Genomic DNA, 16,529 nt, shown 5'->3' on the forward strand with positions numbered 1-16,529 from the left:
ATGTTTTTAATTATCGTACTGCAGGTGTAGAAAATCAAGCTAAATTTTGCTTTTGCATTTTTTATTTATTTATTTATTGTCTATGTTGCTATGAGTGTGTGCATTAGCTAGTCGTTGGGCTAAGGTTGGTGTGAATTTATTCAATAAAGCTCTGACTGTAGTCTGTGTTTTAAACAGTGACCTTCCAGTCATGTTCTTTGTATCCTCAAGCAATTCGGTGAGTTACCAAATGTATAAATTGAGAATACTCGGTAAGATTGACCCAATTGACCTTATGTGAGTCATTGCTGCTAGCCTGCCACATTAATATCATATAGCCAATAAAGCTAACTGTATTAGAGCTGGGCAGGTGAGTAACTGCACAGCACTGACCTATTGAAAAAAATCTGTGAGACACTGAATCCACAGGAAGTGAACCACAATATACAGAGGGATTACTGTTAAAAACAAAAACCTTGGATTTCCAATGATGGAATTAGTTAAGACGCACACTAAACTACACAGATACCAAACATTACACATTCATGTAAGATCCATTAACACTTCCCTATTGCTGCTGTTATTGCAGAGAACAGGGTTGCTGCAGCGGGTGTGTCGACTGGCTCTTCCTCTCTGGCTCTTCTTCCTGGCTTTACTGCTGCTGGCCTTTCTCCTGCCCCTCATGGACGAAGGCAACAGCTGCTCCATCTCAAACAACTTTGCCCGATCTTTCAGTGTTATGCTGCGCTACTCTGGACCACCACCTACATAGCCGCAGTTTATCTCATTTTCCACAGCAAATTCTTGTCACAAACTACATGTCTACCTTTTACTGTATCTAAAGAAGAAGAGACAACTGACTAACAAGTTCTCACACGCATCATCAGCTTTGCAATTGCCAACTCCATGATTTTCATTACATATTGACATTTTGTTGCGATACATTGTCTCACTATGGGCCATGTTCTCCCATGTGTTTATGAGGGAAAAGGTGCGTAGCTGTAAAGGCACTCAAGGTAACATTGCAATTACCGTGGCCGCACACAGAGACGAAAAAAATATATATTGTATTGAGTTGATCAAAGATGCACTGTGAGACAGCTATTACAGCATTTTAGCTGTGATATTTACTGGCAGAGAATATTGGTGCTAGCAGACTTTTTTTCGCTGTTTTTTTTTTATTTTTTTTTTTATTATTTTTTTTTTTTTTTTAACGATGCTCACTTACAGTAGAACTACCAGGAGTGATTCTGTTTCAAACATGGTGGCTGCCCGCATTAAAAGACCAGCCTTTGGAGTTTGTTTTGTTTGTTTGTTTGTTTGTTTGTTTTAAAAGGAAAGACATTACCCCAAGATGTGACCGGCTCGTTGAAGAGAAACAAGTGCAGAGCTTTCAGTAATTACAACTGGGGATGCCCCGATCTGATCACGTGATTTTCAGCTGATAGAGATCAGGTGAAAAAGATCACATTTATCCATTTACAGGTACACAGTGACAACATAATACAAAGGTACAAAGATCTTGCCAAATGGAGCAGTAATATCTTTGTTTTAGATGACACAATGTAACTTTTAGGTATGTTTTAGTAATGCTATAGAATTACTAACAAGAGACATGCTCTGTGTGTGTGTGAATGTGTGCACGCGCATCCTTGCGTGCACGTCTCACGACCTTTGCACCACAGCACGAGGTGGCTGGTCATTATAGCCTACAATGTGGGCTACGTAGGCTATAAGGTTCCAGTTCTGGATGCAGAAGCAGTACCATACGGACCCACACCTGAGCCAAAAAAGAGGTTTATGATTCAAGACAACCAGGGGGCTTTGATTTTAAGCGCCTCAACATTACAAGCTTTACGGTACTGACAAACCGTACCGACCAATGACATGGGAGTTCAGCCACACCCTTCAGCCAATCAAATCAGCTTCTCAGGCAGTAATCACTGACTGCGCGCAGCCCAGACGGAGACGACGAGAAACGTAGGAGGGGAGATATGCCTGTGAATATTCTCATTCATTTAGGTCCGTTTATTCTTAGGACGTTGAATCGATCAACTGAACTGTTCTGTTTGTCTGAAGACATTTCGTCTCTCATCCGAGCAGGCTTGCTTAGGATGTACTAGCCAGTGTTTGTGTGGAAAACTCAAGCATAAATAGTTGTTTCTTCTTCACACCCTATCTTTAAAGGAGAGCTCACACACCCAGCAGAGGAAACTCTTTTTGGCCGCTTGTATCCGTCATCTTGGTCTTTCGGTCACTACCCACAGCTCGTGACCATAGGTGAGGGTAGGAACGTAGTTTGATTGGTAAATTGAGAGCTTCACCTTTTGGCTCAGCTCCATCTTCAACACGACAAACCGATACAGAATCCACGATTGTTGATGCTGCACCTATCTGCCTGTCGATCTCCTGTTCCATTCTTCCCTCGCTTTTGAACAAGACCACACGATACTTGCACTTGATACTTGAGGCAGGACCTCCATCTTTTTCCGACTGAGGACCATGACCTCAGATTTGGAGGTGCTCTTTTTTCATCCCAGCCGCTTTATAATCAGCTTTGAACCACTCCAGCTAGAGCTGAAGTTCATGACTTGATGAAGCCCTCATAACCACATCATCTGCAAAAAGTAGGGGCGAGTGTCACCAAAGCGGACCCCTCAACACCTCGGCTGCGCCAAGAAATTCTGTCCATAAAGGTAATGAGCCGAATCGGTGACAAAGGGCAACCTGGGCGATATCCAACTCTCACTGGGAACTGCCAGCAATGCAGACCAAATTCTGACACTGGACATTCAGAGACCGAACTGCCTGTATCAGGGGGTCCGGTTCCCCATACTCCCGGAGCACCCCACACAGGCCTTCCCGAGGGACACGGTCGAACGCCTTCTCCAAATCCACAAAATACCTGTAGACTGGTTGGGCGAACTCCCATGCACCCTCCAGGACCCTGCTGAGGGTGTGGAGTTGGTCCACTGTTCCAGGGCCAGGATGAAAACCACACTGCTCCTCCTGAATCTAAGATTCAACTTCATGACAGGCCCTCTTCTCCAGAACCCCTGAATAAACCTTACCAAGGAGGCTGAGGAGTGTGTTCCCCCTGTAGTTGAAACACACTCTACAGTCCCCCTTCTTTATCAGGGGGACCACGACCCCATTCAGCCAGTCCAAAGGTACTGTCCCCGATGTCCACGTGATGTTGCAGAGGTGTGTCAGCCAAGGAAGCCCCACAACATCCAGAGCCTTTAGGAACTCCGGGCGGCTCTCATCCACCCCAGAATTTCCTCAAAGGTGTCTAGAAGTCATTCTCCATGGCCTCATCAAACTTCTCCCTCACCTGAATTTTTTCTTCAGTGACCACCAAAGCTGCATTCTGCTTGGCCAGCCTGTACCCATCAGCTGCCTCAGGAGTCCCACGGGCCAAAAAGGCGCGATAGGACTCCACTTCAGCTCGACAGCATCCCTTACCACCAACAGGTTCGGGGATTTCCGCTACGACGGGCACCTTACGGCCACAGCTCCGATTCTCCACCTCAACAATGGGTGTGGTAAATGGTCCACTCGGACCCAATGTCTCCCTCAGAACGTGGGTGAAGTTCTGCCAGAGGAGGGAGTTTAAACTTCTAACGGGGGACTCTGCCAGACATTCCCAGCAGACCCCCACAATACGTTTGGCTCTGCCAGGCCGGACTGGCATCTTCGCCCAACATCGGAGCCAATGCACCATCAGGTGGTGATCAGTTGACAGCTCTGCCTTTCTCTTCACCCAAGTGTCCAAGGCATGCGACCGCAAGTCCGATTATACAACCACAAAGTCGATCGTCGAACTGAGGCCGAGAGTGTACTGGTGCCAAGTATGGACACCCTTATATTTGAACATGGTGTTTGTCATGGACAATCCGTGATGAGCAGAGAAGTGTTAACAACAAAACACCAGTCGGTTTCCGATCATCTTGCCAAGGTACACAGCCAAGGCCCAACTCTCTATGCACCTGACCCCCAAGGCCCCTCCCACAGGTGGTGAGCCCATGGGAAGAGGGACCCATGTTGCCTCTTTGGGCTTTGCCCGGCCGGGGACCATGGGTGCAGGCCCGGTCACCAGGCAATCGAGCTTCACCTCCAGGCACGTGTATATATATATATATATATATATATATATATATATATATATATAATATATAATTATAATTATATTTTTCACACCTGGATTTAAGGATCCTCTGCCATTCCTCCTTGCAGATTCTCTTCAGTTCTGTCAGGTTGGATGGTGAACGTTGGTGGGCAGCCATTTTTAGGTCTTTCCAGAGACGCTCAATTGGATTTAAGTCAGGGCTCTGGCTGGGCCATTCAAAAACAGTTACTACTGAGTTGTTCTGAAGGCACTCCTTCGGTATTTTAGCTGTGTGCTTAGGGTCATTGTCATTATTTGAAGGTGAACCTTTGGCCCAGTCTGAGGTTCTGAGCACTGAAGAAGGTTTTTGTCCAGCATATCCCTGTACTTGGTCGCATTCATCTTTCCTTCGATTGCAACCAGTCGTCCTGTCCCTGCAGTTGAAAAACACCCCCAAATCATGATGCTGCCACCACCATGCTTCACTGTGGGGACTGTATTGGACAGGTGAGTAGCAGTGCCTGGTTTTCTCTACACCTGCCACTTAGAATTAAGGCCAACAATTTCTATCTTGGTCTCATCAGACCAGAGAATCTTATTTTTCACCATCTTGGAGTCCTTCAGGTGTTTTTTTTTTTTTTAGCAAACTCCATGCGGGCTTTCGTGTCTTGCACTGAGGAGAGCCTTCCTTTGCCCATCTCCAGACTGCATCTCTGGAGCTCGGCCACAGCCTCTTTGGGTTCTTATTTACCTCTCTAACCGAGGCTCTCCTCCCCCGATTGCTCAGTTTGGCCGGACGGTCAGCTCTAGGGAGGGTTCTGGTCATCCCTAACATCTTCCATTTAAGGATTATGGAGGCCGCTAGGCTCTGAGGAACCTTTAAGTGTGGCAGAATTTTTTTTCTAACCTTGGCCAGATCTGTGCCTTGCCACAATTCTGTCTCTCTGCTCTTCAGGCAGTTGCTTTGACCTCATGATTCTCATTTGCTCTGACATGCACTGTGAGCTGTAAGGTCTTCTATAGACAGGTGTGGCTTTCCTAATCAAGTCCAATCAGTACAATCAAACACAGCTGGACTCCAATGAAGGTGTAGATCAGAAGAAATGGACAGCGCCCGAGTTTAATGTGTCACAGCAAAGGGTCTGAATACTTCAGATAGTTCAGTTTTTCTTTTTTAATAAATCAGCAAAAATTTCAATAATTAAGTTTTTTTTCTGTCAATATGGGGTGCTGTGTGTATATTAATGAGGGGGGAAATGAACTTAAATTATTTTAACAAATGGCTACAATATAACAAAGAGTGAAACATTTTAAGGGAGTCTGAAAACTTTCCGGACCCACTGTATATGTCAAATACTGTATGTTCACATGAAACCGGCATGTGACGCAAAAAAAGTCTGCAATTGCTTATCTAGCACACATCAGGCCGTAGGCGTAATTTTTGCAGGGAACACCCGCGACCACCTCGTAACGTTCCCCGGAATCCCGAGTCTGCTGTGACAGAGAAACGGGTGGAAGAACAGCAAAGAGCCAAGGCGGACAGGCAGTGACAGTCAGGAATAGGGCGAGGGAGAGTCTGTGGTGGATTTCCGTGTCAGTGCAGCACAAGTCTGCAGAAAATGAGGCACAGGTTTTATTTCTATAAAGTGTATTTAATATTGTAACTGTAACATTAGGCACAGTTGGAACATTAACTCTGTGGTTAAATATAGAAAATCAAAAACTGTACTGAGAAATTCAATTAAGATGTATTGTACATAATTAAATAAATAGAAATTACACCTAAATGTTTGAAAATTCAATTCATTAACAGGATGTGTACAATATGTGTAAAAAAATAAAAAATGTAACAATCAATTTCAGGGGCAATTGTGAATATGAAATAGTATTTTGAAGTGATTATACATTAATATGGTTTATGATGTGGGTCCTGATAAGTTTGACACCCCTGAACTCAATTGAGCCTGTCCCATACCACACTCTGAGAACCACTCCTCGAGGCTGTTGCTTTAAACATAATTGTCCTCCGAATGTGACCCTCAAGTACACCCGATTGATGCATTAAAAATTGTGGGGGGGGAAATGGTTTGGGGGCACAAACAAAAATATTTGTCCCCCACCTTTCACATCAAAGTTACGCCACTGCATCAGGCACACAAACCCTTTTTAGTGACGGACCTCAAAATATGCTTTCAGTCATAAGCACAATATTCTTATTCAATTACTTATGATGAATTTATTCCATACAGAATTTTAAAAAACAAGCATGCTCTACTTCGAAGTGTAAGTGCACTACACTGCATCCATTGTTTTTTTTCTTTTTTTTATTTTTTTATTTTTTTTTTCCCTCATTTAAAAGTGTGCTTCAATCTTTTCTACTAATTTCAGTGATTCAGGAAATGTTCATGTTCCAGGATTTGGAGGCAGCCTGCGCTGTCAATGAATCACACCTCTTTGCTGCTTCTGCGTTCATTCACAGCTTACGTTCGGGTGAGTGTTTCAGAAGTCTCCATGGAAGAATAAATAAAGGTTTCGCGCGAATGGGAGAATATGGCCCTGTATTGTCAGGTGCCTCATAAGGCAGCACTTTCAAGCGAAGAGATCCAAAATCACGTTTCAATGAACATTTTAAAATGGTATTTACACACTTATGTCAGCCAAATAGCTAGCCAACAATACATGGTTGTTTAACATTTATTGCGTGTAATGGTGTACTGTTTATTCCTCATTCTCATATCTCATTCAGATTTTTCCAAGTGATGTTTTTTATTTCTGGCACAAAGCTTTCACCTTGAAAAGGAATTGAGGAACTAGACTAAATTTTAAAATCCCCATATTTTATTCTATCAATTTCTACTCTGTACATTACAGGCATTTAAATGCGTGCTCAGTCTGGAGTGCAGCAAAGTAAGCAATGTATCTCAACCCATCATAAAAAAAAATTTAAGGGTCTGATTTACAGTCTTTGTCTTTCTTAAATTTGTTTGATTGATGTCAAGGCTGTCTTGAGTTCTTCCACACAAAACTCCTCCAATAATGCCTCAGCTAAAATGGCTTGCTATATTGAAGATTCAGGCGGAAGTACAGTTCCATGAAAAAGTAGCTGTATTTTAACAAGCTCCAGTTTAATTACAGTAAATAAAAGTGCATCTTTGGGCCAAATGGTAATATTGCATACATACAAATTCAGTGATGTTAGCTTTTTTAAAAAGATTGAATAGTCTAAATAGTTATGCAGAATTTTATTGTTGACTTATAGCTATGCAGATGACACTCAGTTATATCAAGGCGTGCCCCCAGATGACTGGAGTTCAATTGAGGTGCCACGAAAACAAATAACTGGATTAACCAAAAATTCCTTCAATTAAACCACAACAAAACTGCAGTAATTATTTTTGGCAGTAAAAGCCAAAGACCATGCCCTAAACCTTGAAGTGCTCGTAGATTCTGATCGGACTTTCAGCAATCATATCAAATGAATCACTAAAGAGTCTTTTCACTGTTTCCCAGTCACCTATAGAAAATACTTTTAAAGTTCTGCTACTTGTCTGTAAATCACTAAATGGTTTAGGTCTTGAATACATTAAAGAAATGCGCATGAAATATAAACCCAATAGGGTTCTGAGAGCTGCAGACTCAGGTCAAATAGTGGAGCACAGAGTCCAAATTGAACATGGTGAAGCAGCATTTAGCTGTTATGCTGCACACAAATGGAATAAGATGCCAATAGAAGTAATGTTTGTTCATTTGCTTTTAAGTCCAGGTTCAAAAGTTTTTTTTTTTTCTTCTCATGCTTACTTATTAAGCTCTTTTAAAACATTTTGAAATCATTTTTTAAATCTTTTACTTGCACTGTATGTTCCTTTAATAATTTTAGTAAGGTATCTTTTATTTCTGTAATTTTTCAAATGCCTTTTGGTCCTTGTTTTTAAATGCTTTAAATGTTGTACTTTTAATCATGTAAAGCATATTGAGTTACCTTGTGCATTTATGAAATGTACTATATAAATAAAACTGCCTTGCCTTGCCTAGTGCTTTCATGAAATAAAAAAATAAAGTTCAACGATTGAAAAGTAGTTTCAAAGACGAAACATACAATTTGCTTTTCCCAGGTTTCCAGATGACAACCTTTGCAAGTACTGGAGTGCCACTCTGAACAGTTGTGTCTTAAAGAGTAGCACATTTTTAATGGCTGAAGTGACAAGCTGCTCGGTTTTGTCGTCAACTCAATCAGTGACAGCAAGCCTGCAGTTGTTTACTGTTTCGGACTCGGTAAAAGGTCTCATATTCATATAATTAGGGTACCAGTTTAATACTTGTTGCCTTCGGCAGACAAAATCATTTGCAAATTTTCGGCTTTAAGAGAGGCATTTCGAAACCCATTTCTCAAAGTTTGTAGTGAATAGCGATGTCGTCTCATGTTGTTTGGTGTGTTTTTTGATGTTTGGATTTTGGTGAGAGCCAGTAGATCCTTTTCGCACATGTGCAAGCAGCTATTTACAGCAAACCCACTTGGACAAACTTGTCATATGGATTTTTGTACCGCCATGATTTTATTCAAAAATGCAAACACACACACGTTACACCAAATTAAAATACAACCCCAATTCCAATGAAGTTGGGACGTTAAACATAAATAAAAACATAATACAATGATTTGCAAATCATGTTCAACCTATATTTAATTGAATACACTACAAAGACAAGATATTTAATGTTCAAACAGATAAACTTTAGTGTTTTTAGCAAATAATCATTAACTTAGAATTTTATGGCTCCAACACGTTACAAAAAAGCTGGGACAGGGTCATGTTTACCACTGTGTTACATCACCTTTTAACAACATTCAATAAACTTTTGGGAACTGTAGACACTAATTGTTGACGCTTTGTAGGTGGAATTCTTTCCCATTCTTGCTTGCTGTACAGCTTCAGCTGTTCAACAGTCCGGGGTCTCCGTTGTCGTGTTTAACGCTTCATAATGCGCCACACATTTTCAATGGGAGACAGGTCTGGACTGCAGGCAGGCCAGTCTAATACCCGCACTCTTTTACGACGATGCCACGCACGCTGTTGTAACACGTGCAGAATGTGGTTTGGCATTGTCCTGCTGAAATAAGCAGGCGCATCCATGAAAAAGATGTTGCTTGGATGGCAGCATGTGTTTCTCCAAAACCTGTATGTACCTTTCAGCATTAATGGTGCCTTCACAGATGTGTAAGTTACCCATGCCATTGGCACTAACACAGCCCCATACCATCACATATGCTGGCTTTTGAACTTTGCGTCCATAACAGTCCGGATGGTTCTTTTCCTCTTTGAAATTGTTTTCCAAAAACAATTTGAAATGTGGACTCGTCGGACCACAAAACACTTTTCCACTTTGCATCAGTCCATATTAGATGAGCTCGGGCCCAGAGAAGCCGGCGGCATTTCTGGGTGTTGTTGATAAATGGCTTTTGATTTGCATAGTAGAGTTTCAAGTTGCACTTACGGATGTAGCGCCGAACTGTATTTACTGGCATTGATTTTCTGAAGTGTTCCTGAGCCCCTGTGGTGATATCCTTTCCACATTGATGTCGGTTTTTGATGCAGTCCCGCCTGAGGGATCGAAGGTCACGGGCATTCAATGTTGCTTTTCGGCCTTGCCACTTACATGCAGTGATTTCTCCAGATTCTCTGAACCTTTTGATGATATTATGGACCGTAGATGATGAAATCCCTAAATTCCTTGCAATTGTACGTTGAGGAACATTGTCCTTAAACTGTTTGACTATTTTCTCACGCACTTGTTCACAAAGAGGTGAACCTCGCCCCATCTTTGCTTGTGAATGACTGAGCAATTCAGGGAAGCTCCTTTTATACCCAATCATGGCACCCACCTGTTCCCAATTAGCCTGTTCACCTGTGGGATGTTCCAAACAGGTGTTTGATGAGCATTCCTCAACTTTCTCAGTCTCTTTTGCCACCTGTCCCAGCTTTTTTGGAACGTGTTGCAGCCATAACATTCTAAGTTAATGATTATTTGCTAAAAACAATAAAGTTTATCAGTTTGAACATTAAATATCTTGTTTTTGTAGTGTATTCAATTAAATATAGGTTGAACATTTGCAAATCATTTTATTCTGTTTTTATTTAACACAACGTCCCACCTCCATTGGAATTGGGGTTGTATAAGGAAGTAGAGATTGAGAAGTAATTAATTCTGTTATAACCAGATAAACCGGTCGTTGATAAATGATTGATACATCAAAACAACATTCAGAATGTGCATCCCTACTTCAGAGGTTATTCACTGCTACACAGTACTTTTAAACATTCTTTACATAAACAGGTCGCAAAAAAAATAAATAAAAACAAAATTTGTACAACAAAGGCATCGGGCTAATGTTAGCCGTTGTTAGCACGGGCTGGATTAGGGGCTTTCCCCAGCAGGAACCTTTGCAGGAACTTCGCTAGCTACCCTGGTAGTTTGAGTTCCCTCCTCCCCACCGAAAAAGAAACTTTACTGAACTGTAGGTTCCTCCTGGATTATTTAGTTCCTCCTCTCGGATAGGGTCTTCCTAGAGCTACCAGCAACTCTGTGAGGGGACAGGCTGTGCTGACGAAAGCTGATTTGTTGACAGAGCTCTGTAGGAGTTTACTTTTTCATTCACAGAGCCGGCGTTACTCAAGGCTCAAAATGAGAGGATTAAAATACATTGAAAAGCAAAACTTCGAATCACCATCGAGCATGGCAGTGGCGGACCTCGCAGCGACGGACCTTGCCACAGGCTCAGCGGTGAGATCAACTGCCGCCCCTGCGGCAATGTCCACCGCTGGGTGACTCAGTCCTGCTAAGGAGCAGAGGTTCGAGCCCAAGGGGGGCGTGTGCGTCTTCCTGAGGGGCATGAGGCTTCCAAACATCGATCATTTCGTATTACCGCTGAGCCGCACTTGGTGAACAAGGAGCAGGCTGGACAAACTCTGTGCTCGCCACCAGCAAGATACACCGTTGGCCAACACAGTCCCACTAAAAAGCAGAGTTCAAAGCCCAAGAGGGGCATGCGTGTCTTCCTCAGCCCGTTTTCTCATTCGCGAACGTTTCGTTCAGAAGAACAAATATTTTTAGCAAACGTACTGAACTGAATCAGTTCATGAAATGATTCATTATTTGAGCTTGGCCGCCGCCCGCCAGCGTGAGGTGAATGAGTTGTCTGGAAGCGGAAATGGAACTGCTGAAGCGTTCTGTCAATCACTTCTGAATCTTTGGCGAATGACCATTGAGCAGCCAGCGTGCAGACGGGCGCGGGACTTCATTAAATGTACTGCCATTTGATTTGCGATTTGCCAGTGTTGTCACTCACTTCGGCGAATGACCAATGAGCAGCCGGCGTCAAGCAGTGCCATGGGGGAGGGGGGGAAAGTGGGGGGGGGGGACTTAACTGAACTGATTGTACTGGTGTACTGAAGAACTGAAGAGTGATTTGTTCAGGGGAGGGACTTAATTGAACTGAATCTACTGGTGAACTGGTGGTGTACTGAAGAACTGAAGAGTGATTATTTTGTTGAACTTCTTCATTCGTGATCCGCTAAGGAGCGATGTACTAGTACGATGAGTGATTCTTTTGCGCAAGGAACGACGTCTTACACAGCGAAAGTACTCGTGTGATTTTAACTGCTCGTCCTGAAGTCCTCGCGGGGGATAGCTTCCACTAGCAGCCATTTCTTCAAGCTAACGGCTAATGTTGAGTCAGTCAAGCACATGGAAAAAAGCGCACACACGGGGCGTGGATCGGTCTCCATAATCTTAACAGAGTACACATAAAGTCATGAGAGGTAAGGAGACTGACAAGCTGAGTTTCATTCGCTAGTGCAAGGAAAGCTGAAGTGGCAGCAGCAGGAAGTTTAATGGGGGAGATTTATTTGAAAAGATTAAGAAGAAATTTAAAATAAAACGTATATTTAAACAGGCGGCACGGTGACAAACTGGTTAGTGTGTCTGCCTCACAGTTCTGAGGACCCGGGTTCAATCCCCAGCCCCGCCTGTGTGACGTTTGCATGTTCTCCCCGTGCCTGCGTGGGTTTTCCCCGGACACTCCGGTTTCCTCCCACATCCCAAAAACATGCATTAATTGGAGACGCTAAATTGCCCGTAGGTGTGACTGTGAGTGCGAATGGTGGTTTGATTGTATGTACCCTGCGATTGGCTGGCAACCAGTTCGGGGTGTGCCCCGCCACCTGCCCGAGGATAGCTGGGATAGGCTCCAGCACGCCTGCGACCTTAGTGAGGAGAAGCGGCTCAGAAAATGGATGGATGGATGGTATATTTAAACATACATATCACCCCCTTTGTGTCTTTAATGCAATTATTACAGCTTTTTGTGTAATAATAATGATAATTAATAATACATTAAACATATAGAGCGCTTCTCAAGACACTCAAAGACGCTTTAAACTAATCTGTTGCGAATACGCCCGATGGAACACATTTGTTGATGGCACCCCCGAAGAGCTGATGACCTTTGGATTCTTGCCTCCTGACCCTCAACCACCTGGTCTGTTTTCACAAGACACAGGAAACCTGGTTTTTATCAACTGAGCCATAAACTGGTTAAAATTCCTCCCCCCGGCCATTCTCATTGTCTTCTCCAACAAAGACCTTTTTTAGTTATTAGTTAGACAGGCCACAATGGAATTATTCTTCCTTGACCTTCACAGGAACTCAAATACAAGTACATTGGACCATCTGGGATCATTGGTGAAGTACAGGCGACACCTGCTAGTGTTTAAGAGTCACCGCAAGCTGAAAATTACGATCTACAGTTTAGCACGTTAAATGTTTGTTTTGATATTTCACGAACCTTGCACGAATGCTCCAAGTGTATATCATGATAGATATGTGATTCTGATTCTGATAAGATGATTGTGTTTTACCTCAGACAACACGAAATGTTACATCACGGACATTAAGAGTTCTTAACCACCAAATCAGGTTGAAACACTCATTGCCTATGTTAACCATTGTGAGTGAGACAATGCAAAAGCTGGAAATTAATTTTCTTATTTTAGATTAACTGGATTTAGACCACAGATAACTTTAGAGTGAAATTCAATATCAGAGGTGTGGTGTGTTCTTCCTGCTATGGTCTTTTGGGCAATTCCCTTGTTTTTGAGCACAAAAGACCAAATCCTCTTGTTCTCTTGCTCTTCTTTTCCCGCTCCGCCACGGAAGACGCCCCACTCCTCACCACGAGGGGGGGAGCCGAAACAGGCTTGGCCTGGCCAAATCTTCCCTGCCGCTCTGACAATCACTAACCGCAGAGACATTCTCCAACGACCCAGCCTTCAGCCTTCTTTACGAATGTTTATCTGTACCTTTTTGTAGTAAAGTCCCTCTGAATTGTTTCCCGAAGTTCCCCTGTAGATTTAATTGGATTTTCTCCAAAATTCCACCTCTTGTTGTGTACTTTGTGTGTTTGAGTGAAACAGTACACCGCTGTAATCGATAACTACTATTTTCATCCATGTAGCAAGCCTTCTAGAGGACAGAGAGAGAGGTTTTTCGTCACTTTTCCTCTAATTTACCAATATGAAAAGAGACTTGGTGCCCTATACGAGACAAAGTTAGTTTGATTGTAACCTTCTAACGTACGTTGAATTACACTTGAAGTAAATGCAGGCGTTTACGTCAGACTTTTTCTTTTCCAAATGAATTACATTTTTATCCAAACCAATACATGCAACAGATTGGGACCCCCCGTGTGAGCCCATTATTGATGTTTTCGTCAAACTCGAACACGCAAAATTCACAATATTTGCAATAAAATCTAGGCAGTGGAGCTGCCATCTTGGTGAAGGGCATGTTCATCTGGAGCTGTGTGTGAACGTCATTCCGTTACCATAGCGACACAGCGACGAGTTGTGAGCAGTTGTGAACTTGAGGAAACCAAGATAAGCCCTCTCAGTGAAACTGGAGTAAATTTGTTGTATTTTTAAATGTTATTTGGATGTCCGTTGTTTTGTGTGCTGCATGCTTTGAATTGTGGGAAGATTTCCTACACAAATTCTTGTTAAAAAGGCCTTTGAAGATTGCGAACGCATCACAAATTCTGGGCGTTCAATGCATTACCTCATCCCCTTTATAAAAATCGGAGTAGTTTATATTCCAGTTTTGATTTTGGGAAATTTTATTTTGACAAAATACGAGATTTTGCGACCGCAATCGATTGCTTTTATTAGCTTAAAAGCTTTCCATTTTCGCTTGCTTTTCGAAATGCCACCGCTGCGATTGTACTTTTAAAGCTTCATGTCTGGTATTTTTAACCAGTTTTGAGATTTCAGAACTAGCAACCAACCACGCTAACAAAAGGGCATTGTATTTTTAAAGCAACAACGCCACCTCCCATTTGCAAACGTTCCCTACACCACCATTACTTCACAGACTCACTCACGAGTGGAGTTCATTAATTAATTGCTTTATTTTTAATCACTTCGGATTTTTATTTCTCAATTTTTTTTTCTGTTCACCTTCCTCCCCCTCTCCCTCTTCTGCCAGTCAACATCAGTGTAAGTCATAACGGCAATTAATTCACATGCCCAATTATAAGTATATTTAACTTCTTTCCCAAAGTTAAATAAAACTTCGAATTTACTAGAGTTCCAAATTGACGTTTGATTGTGAACAATTACACCGTTTATCTTCTATCCCAAATTTGACGCACAGCTTAAATGAGTTTACAATACTAACAATCCAGTTGCATAGTACTGCACACGCAACCCAATCATGGCAGAACTTCCAGAAAGTCCAAGTAAATAGGATAACTTTGACACGTTAGAACAGCTTGTAAGCAACCTAACTAAAGACCTCATCCCGACTGATGCAGAATCTGTCAAAGACGCTTGTCTTGAAGTCCTTAATAACATTGCACAACTCATGAGCGACGCCGAACACAAAACATTGAAAGATAAGAATCTCGCTCGAATGCTCGGTTGCATGGTTCTGAACTGATGTCACAATAAAAATGGAGCGACCCAGAGGACGCACGGGTGAAGCGCAGGCTTGAAGCTGAACAGCACAAACAAGTCCAGCTAATTGCACAACTGACAGAAACCACTGCGCGTTTAAACTTGGGTGAAGCCCACCTCCTCGACGTTGAAACACAACGTGATGATGCAGAGGCCCGCATAGGTGACCTCAGTTGACGTCTCTAGACAGTGGCGAATTAACCTGTGAAAACGGTAAAGTAACACAGGCCCCCACCTCTGGCAAACTAACTTCCGGAGATCAACAAAGACACCTACACGCAGCTTCTGCAAGAAATTGCTCAATTAAAAGGTAAGTTAACAGAATTAGCCGACCGAGCGTCTAAAAACCAAATGCATGAATTACGGGCCGAACACCACTGAGCGACCCTTCTGCGTCAAGCTATCGATGACAGACAGCGGCTCACCGAACGAACCTAAACGCTAAAAGCAGAACGCTCCAAAGAGATGGAACAGTCCTATGAGCTCAAGGCACGGATGGCGGTCTTGGAGACAGAGCTCTTCCCCCTTCCAGAAAGTTAGCCCATGACAGGCGTGAGCTACGTTTTAGCGCAACCAGTGTCTGCCGACTTTCTAACTCATCCCATTGCTACGGCCCCTACTGCAGACATCCTGGGGCCCTCCCTCGCTAGAAGTGTCACTGAGCCCTACAAAACATTTATAACCTTTGGGAGAGGCCATGTAGCCCCCTCACGGGTGTCGGACCCACCAGTCGCAGCTTCCCTTTTTGACTCACCCCTACTCTCCCTCAGCCCAGCGCCACGCAGATATGACATTAAAAGATTTGGACAAAGTTGCGCATAACATTCCAAGGTTCAAGCCTAAACCGAATGGGACCCATGACACAGCTGCGTACCTTAGAGACCTTGAATTTCACCTTAAACGGTTCCCATCCGCTACCACTGAGGACAGATTCTTCTTCTTTTCCATTCGGCTTATCCATTTAGGGGTCGCCACAGCGCATCATCCTTTTCCATGTAAGCCTATCTCCTGCATCCTCCTCTCGAACACCAACTGCCCTCATGTCTTCCCTCACGACATCCATCAACCTTCTCTTTGGTCTTCCTCTCGCTCTCTTGCCTGGCAGCTCCATCCTCATGATCCTTCTACCAATATACTCACTATTTCTCCTCTGGACATGTCCAAAATCGAAGTCTGCTCTCTCTAACACTGTCTCCAAAACATCAAACCTCGGCTGTCCCTCTGATGAGCTCATTTCTAATTTTATCCAACCTGGTCACTCCGAGAGCGAACCTCAGCATCTTCATTTCCGCCACCTCCAGCTCTGCTTCCTGTCGTCTCTTCAGTGCCACTGTCTCTAATCCGTACATCATGGCTGGCCACACCACTGTTTTATAAACTTTGCCCTTCATCCTAGCAGAGACTCTTCTGTCACATAACACACCTGACACCTTCCT

The 16,529-nt window shown here is 43.1% G+C and overlaps 1 protein-coding gene across 8 annotated transcripts in view; it reads left to right on the plus strand.

Moving 5' to 3' along the window:
* LOC133487608 (nesprin-3-like) overlaps positions 1-16,529 on the plus strand; it is a 281,178-nt gene that overhangs the window by 140,460 nt on the left and 124,189 nt on the right. For 2 of the 8 annotated variants that reach the window (XM_061794487.1, XM_061794490.1), the window contains one exon: positions 569-8,118. The exons of 3 other annotated variants lie outside the window; for them this stretch is intronic. In XM_061794487.1, the coding sequence (XP_061650471.1) occupies positions 569-751 (183 nt within the window). In that variant the 3' untranslated portion in view covers positions 752-8,118. Of the gene's footprint in view, positions 1-568; positions 8,119-16,529 lie in introns of those variants that run through there. 3 more of the 8 variants (XM_061794492.1, XM_061794496.1, XR_009791406.1) reach the window with 2 other exon arrangements.

This window comes from Phyllopteryx taeniolatus, chromosome 13 (assembly GCF_024500385.1).
Source record: "Phyllopteryx taeniolatus isolate TA_2022b chromosome 13, UOR_Ptae_1.2, whole genome shotgun sequence".
Lineage (NCBI taxonomy): Eukaryota > Metazoa > Chordata > Actinopteri > Syngnathiformes > Syngnathidae > Phyllopteryx > Phyllopteryx taeniolatus.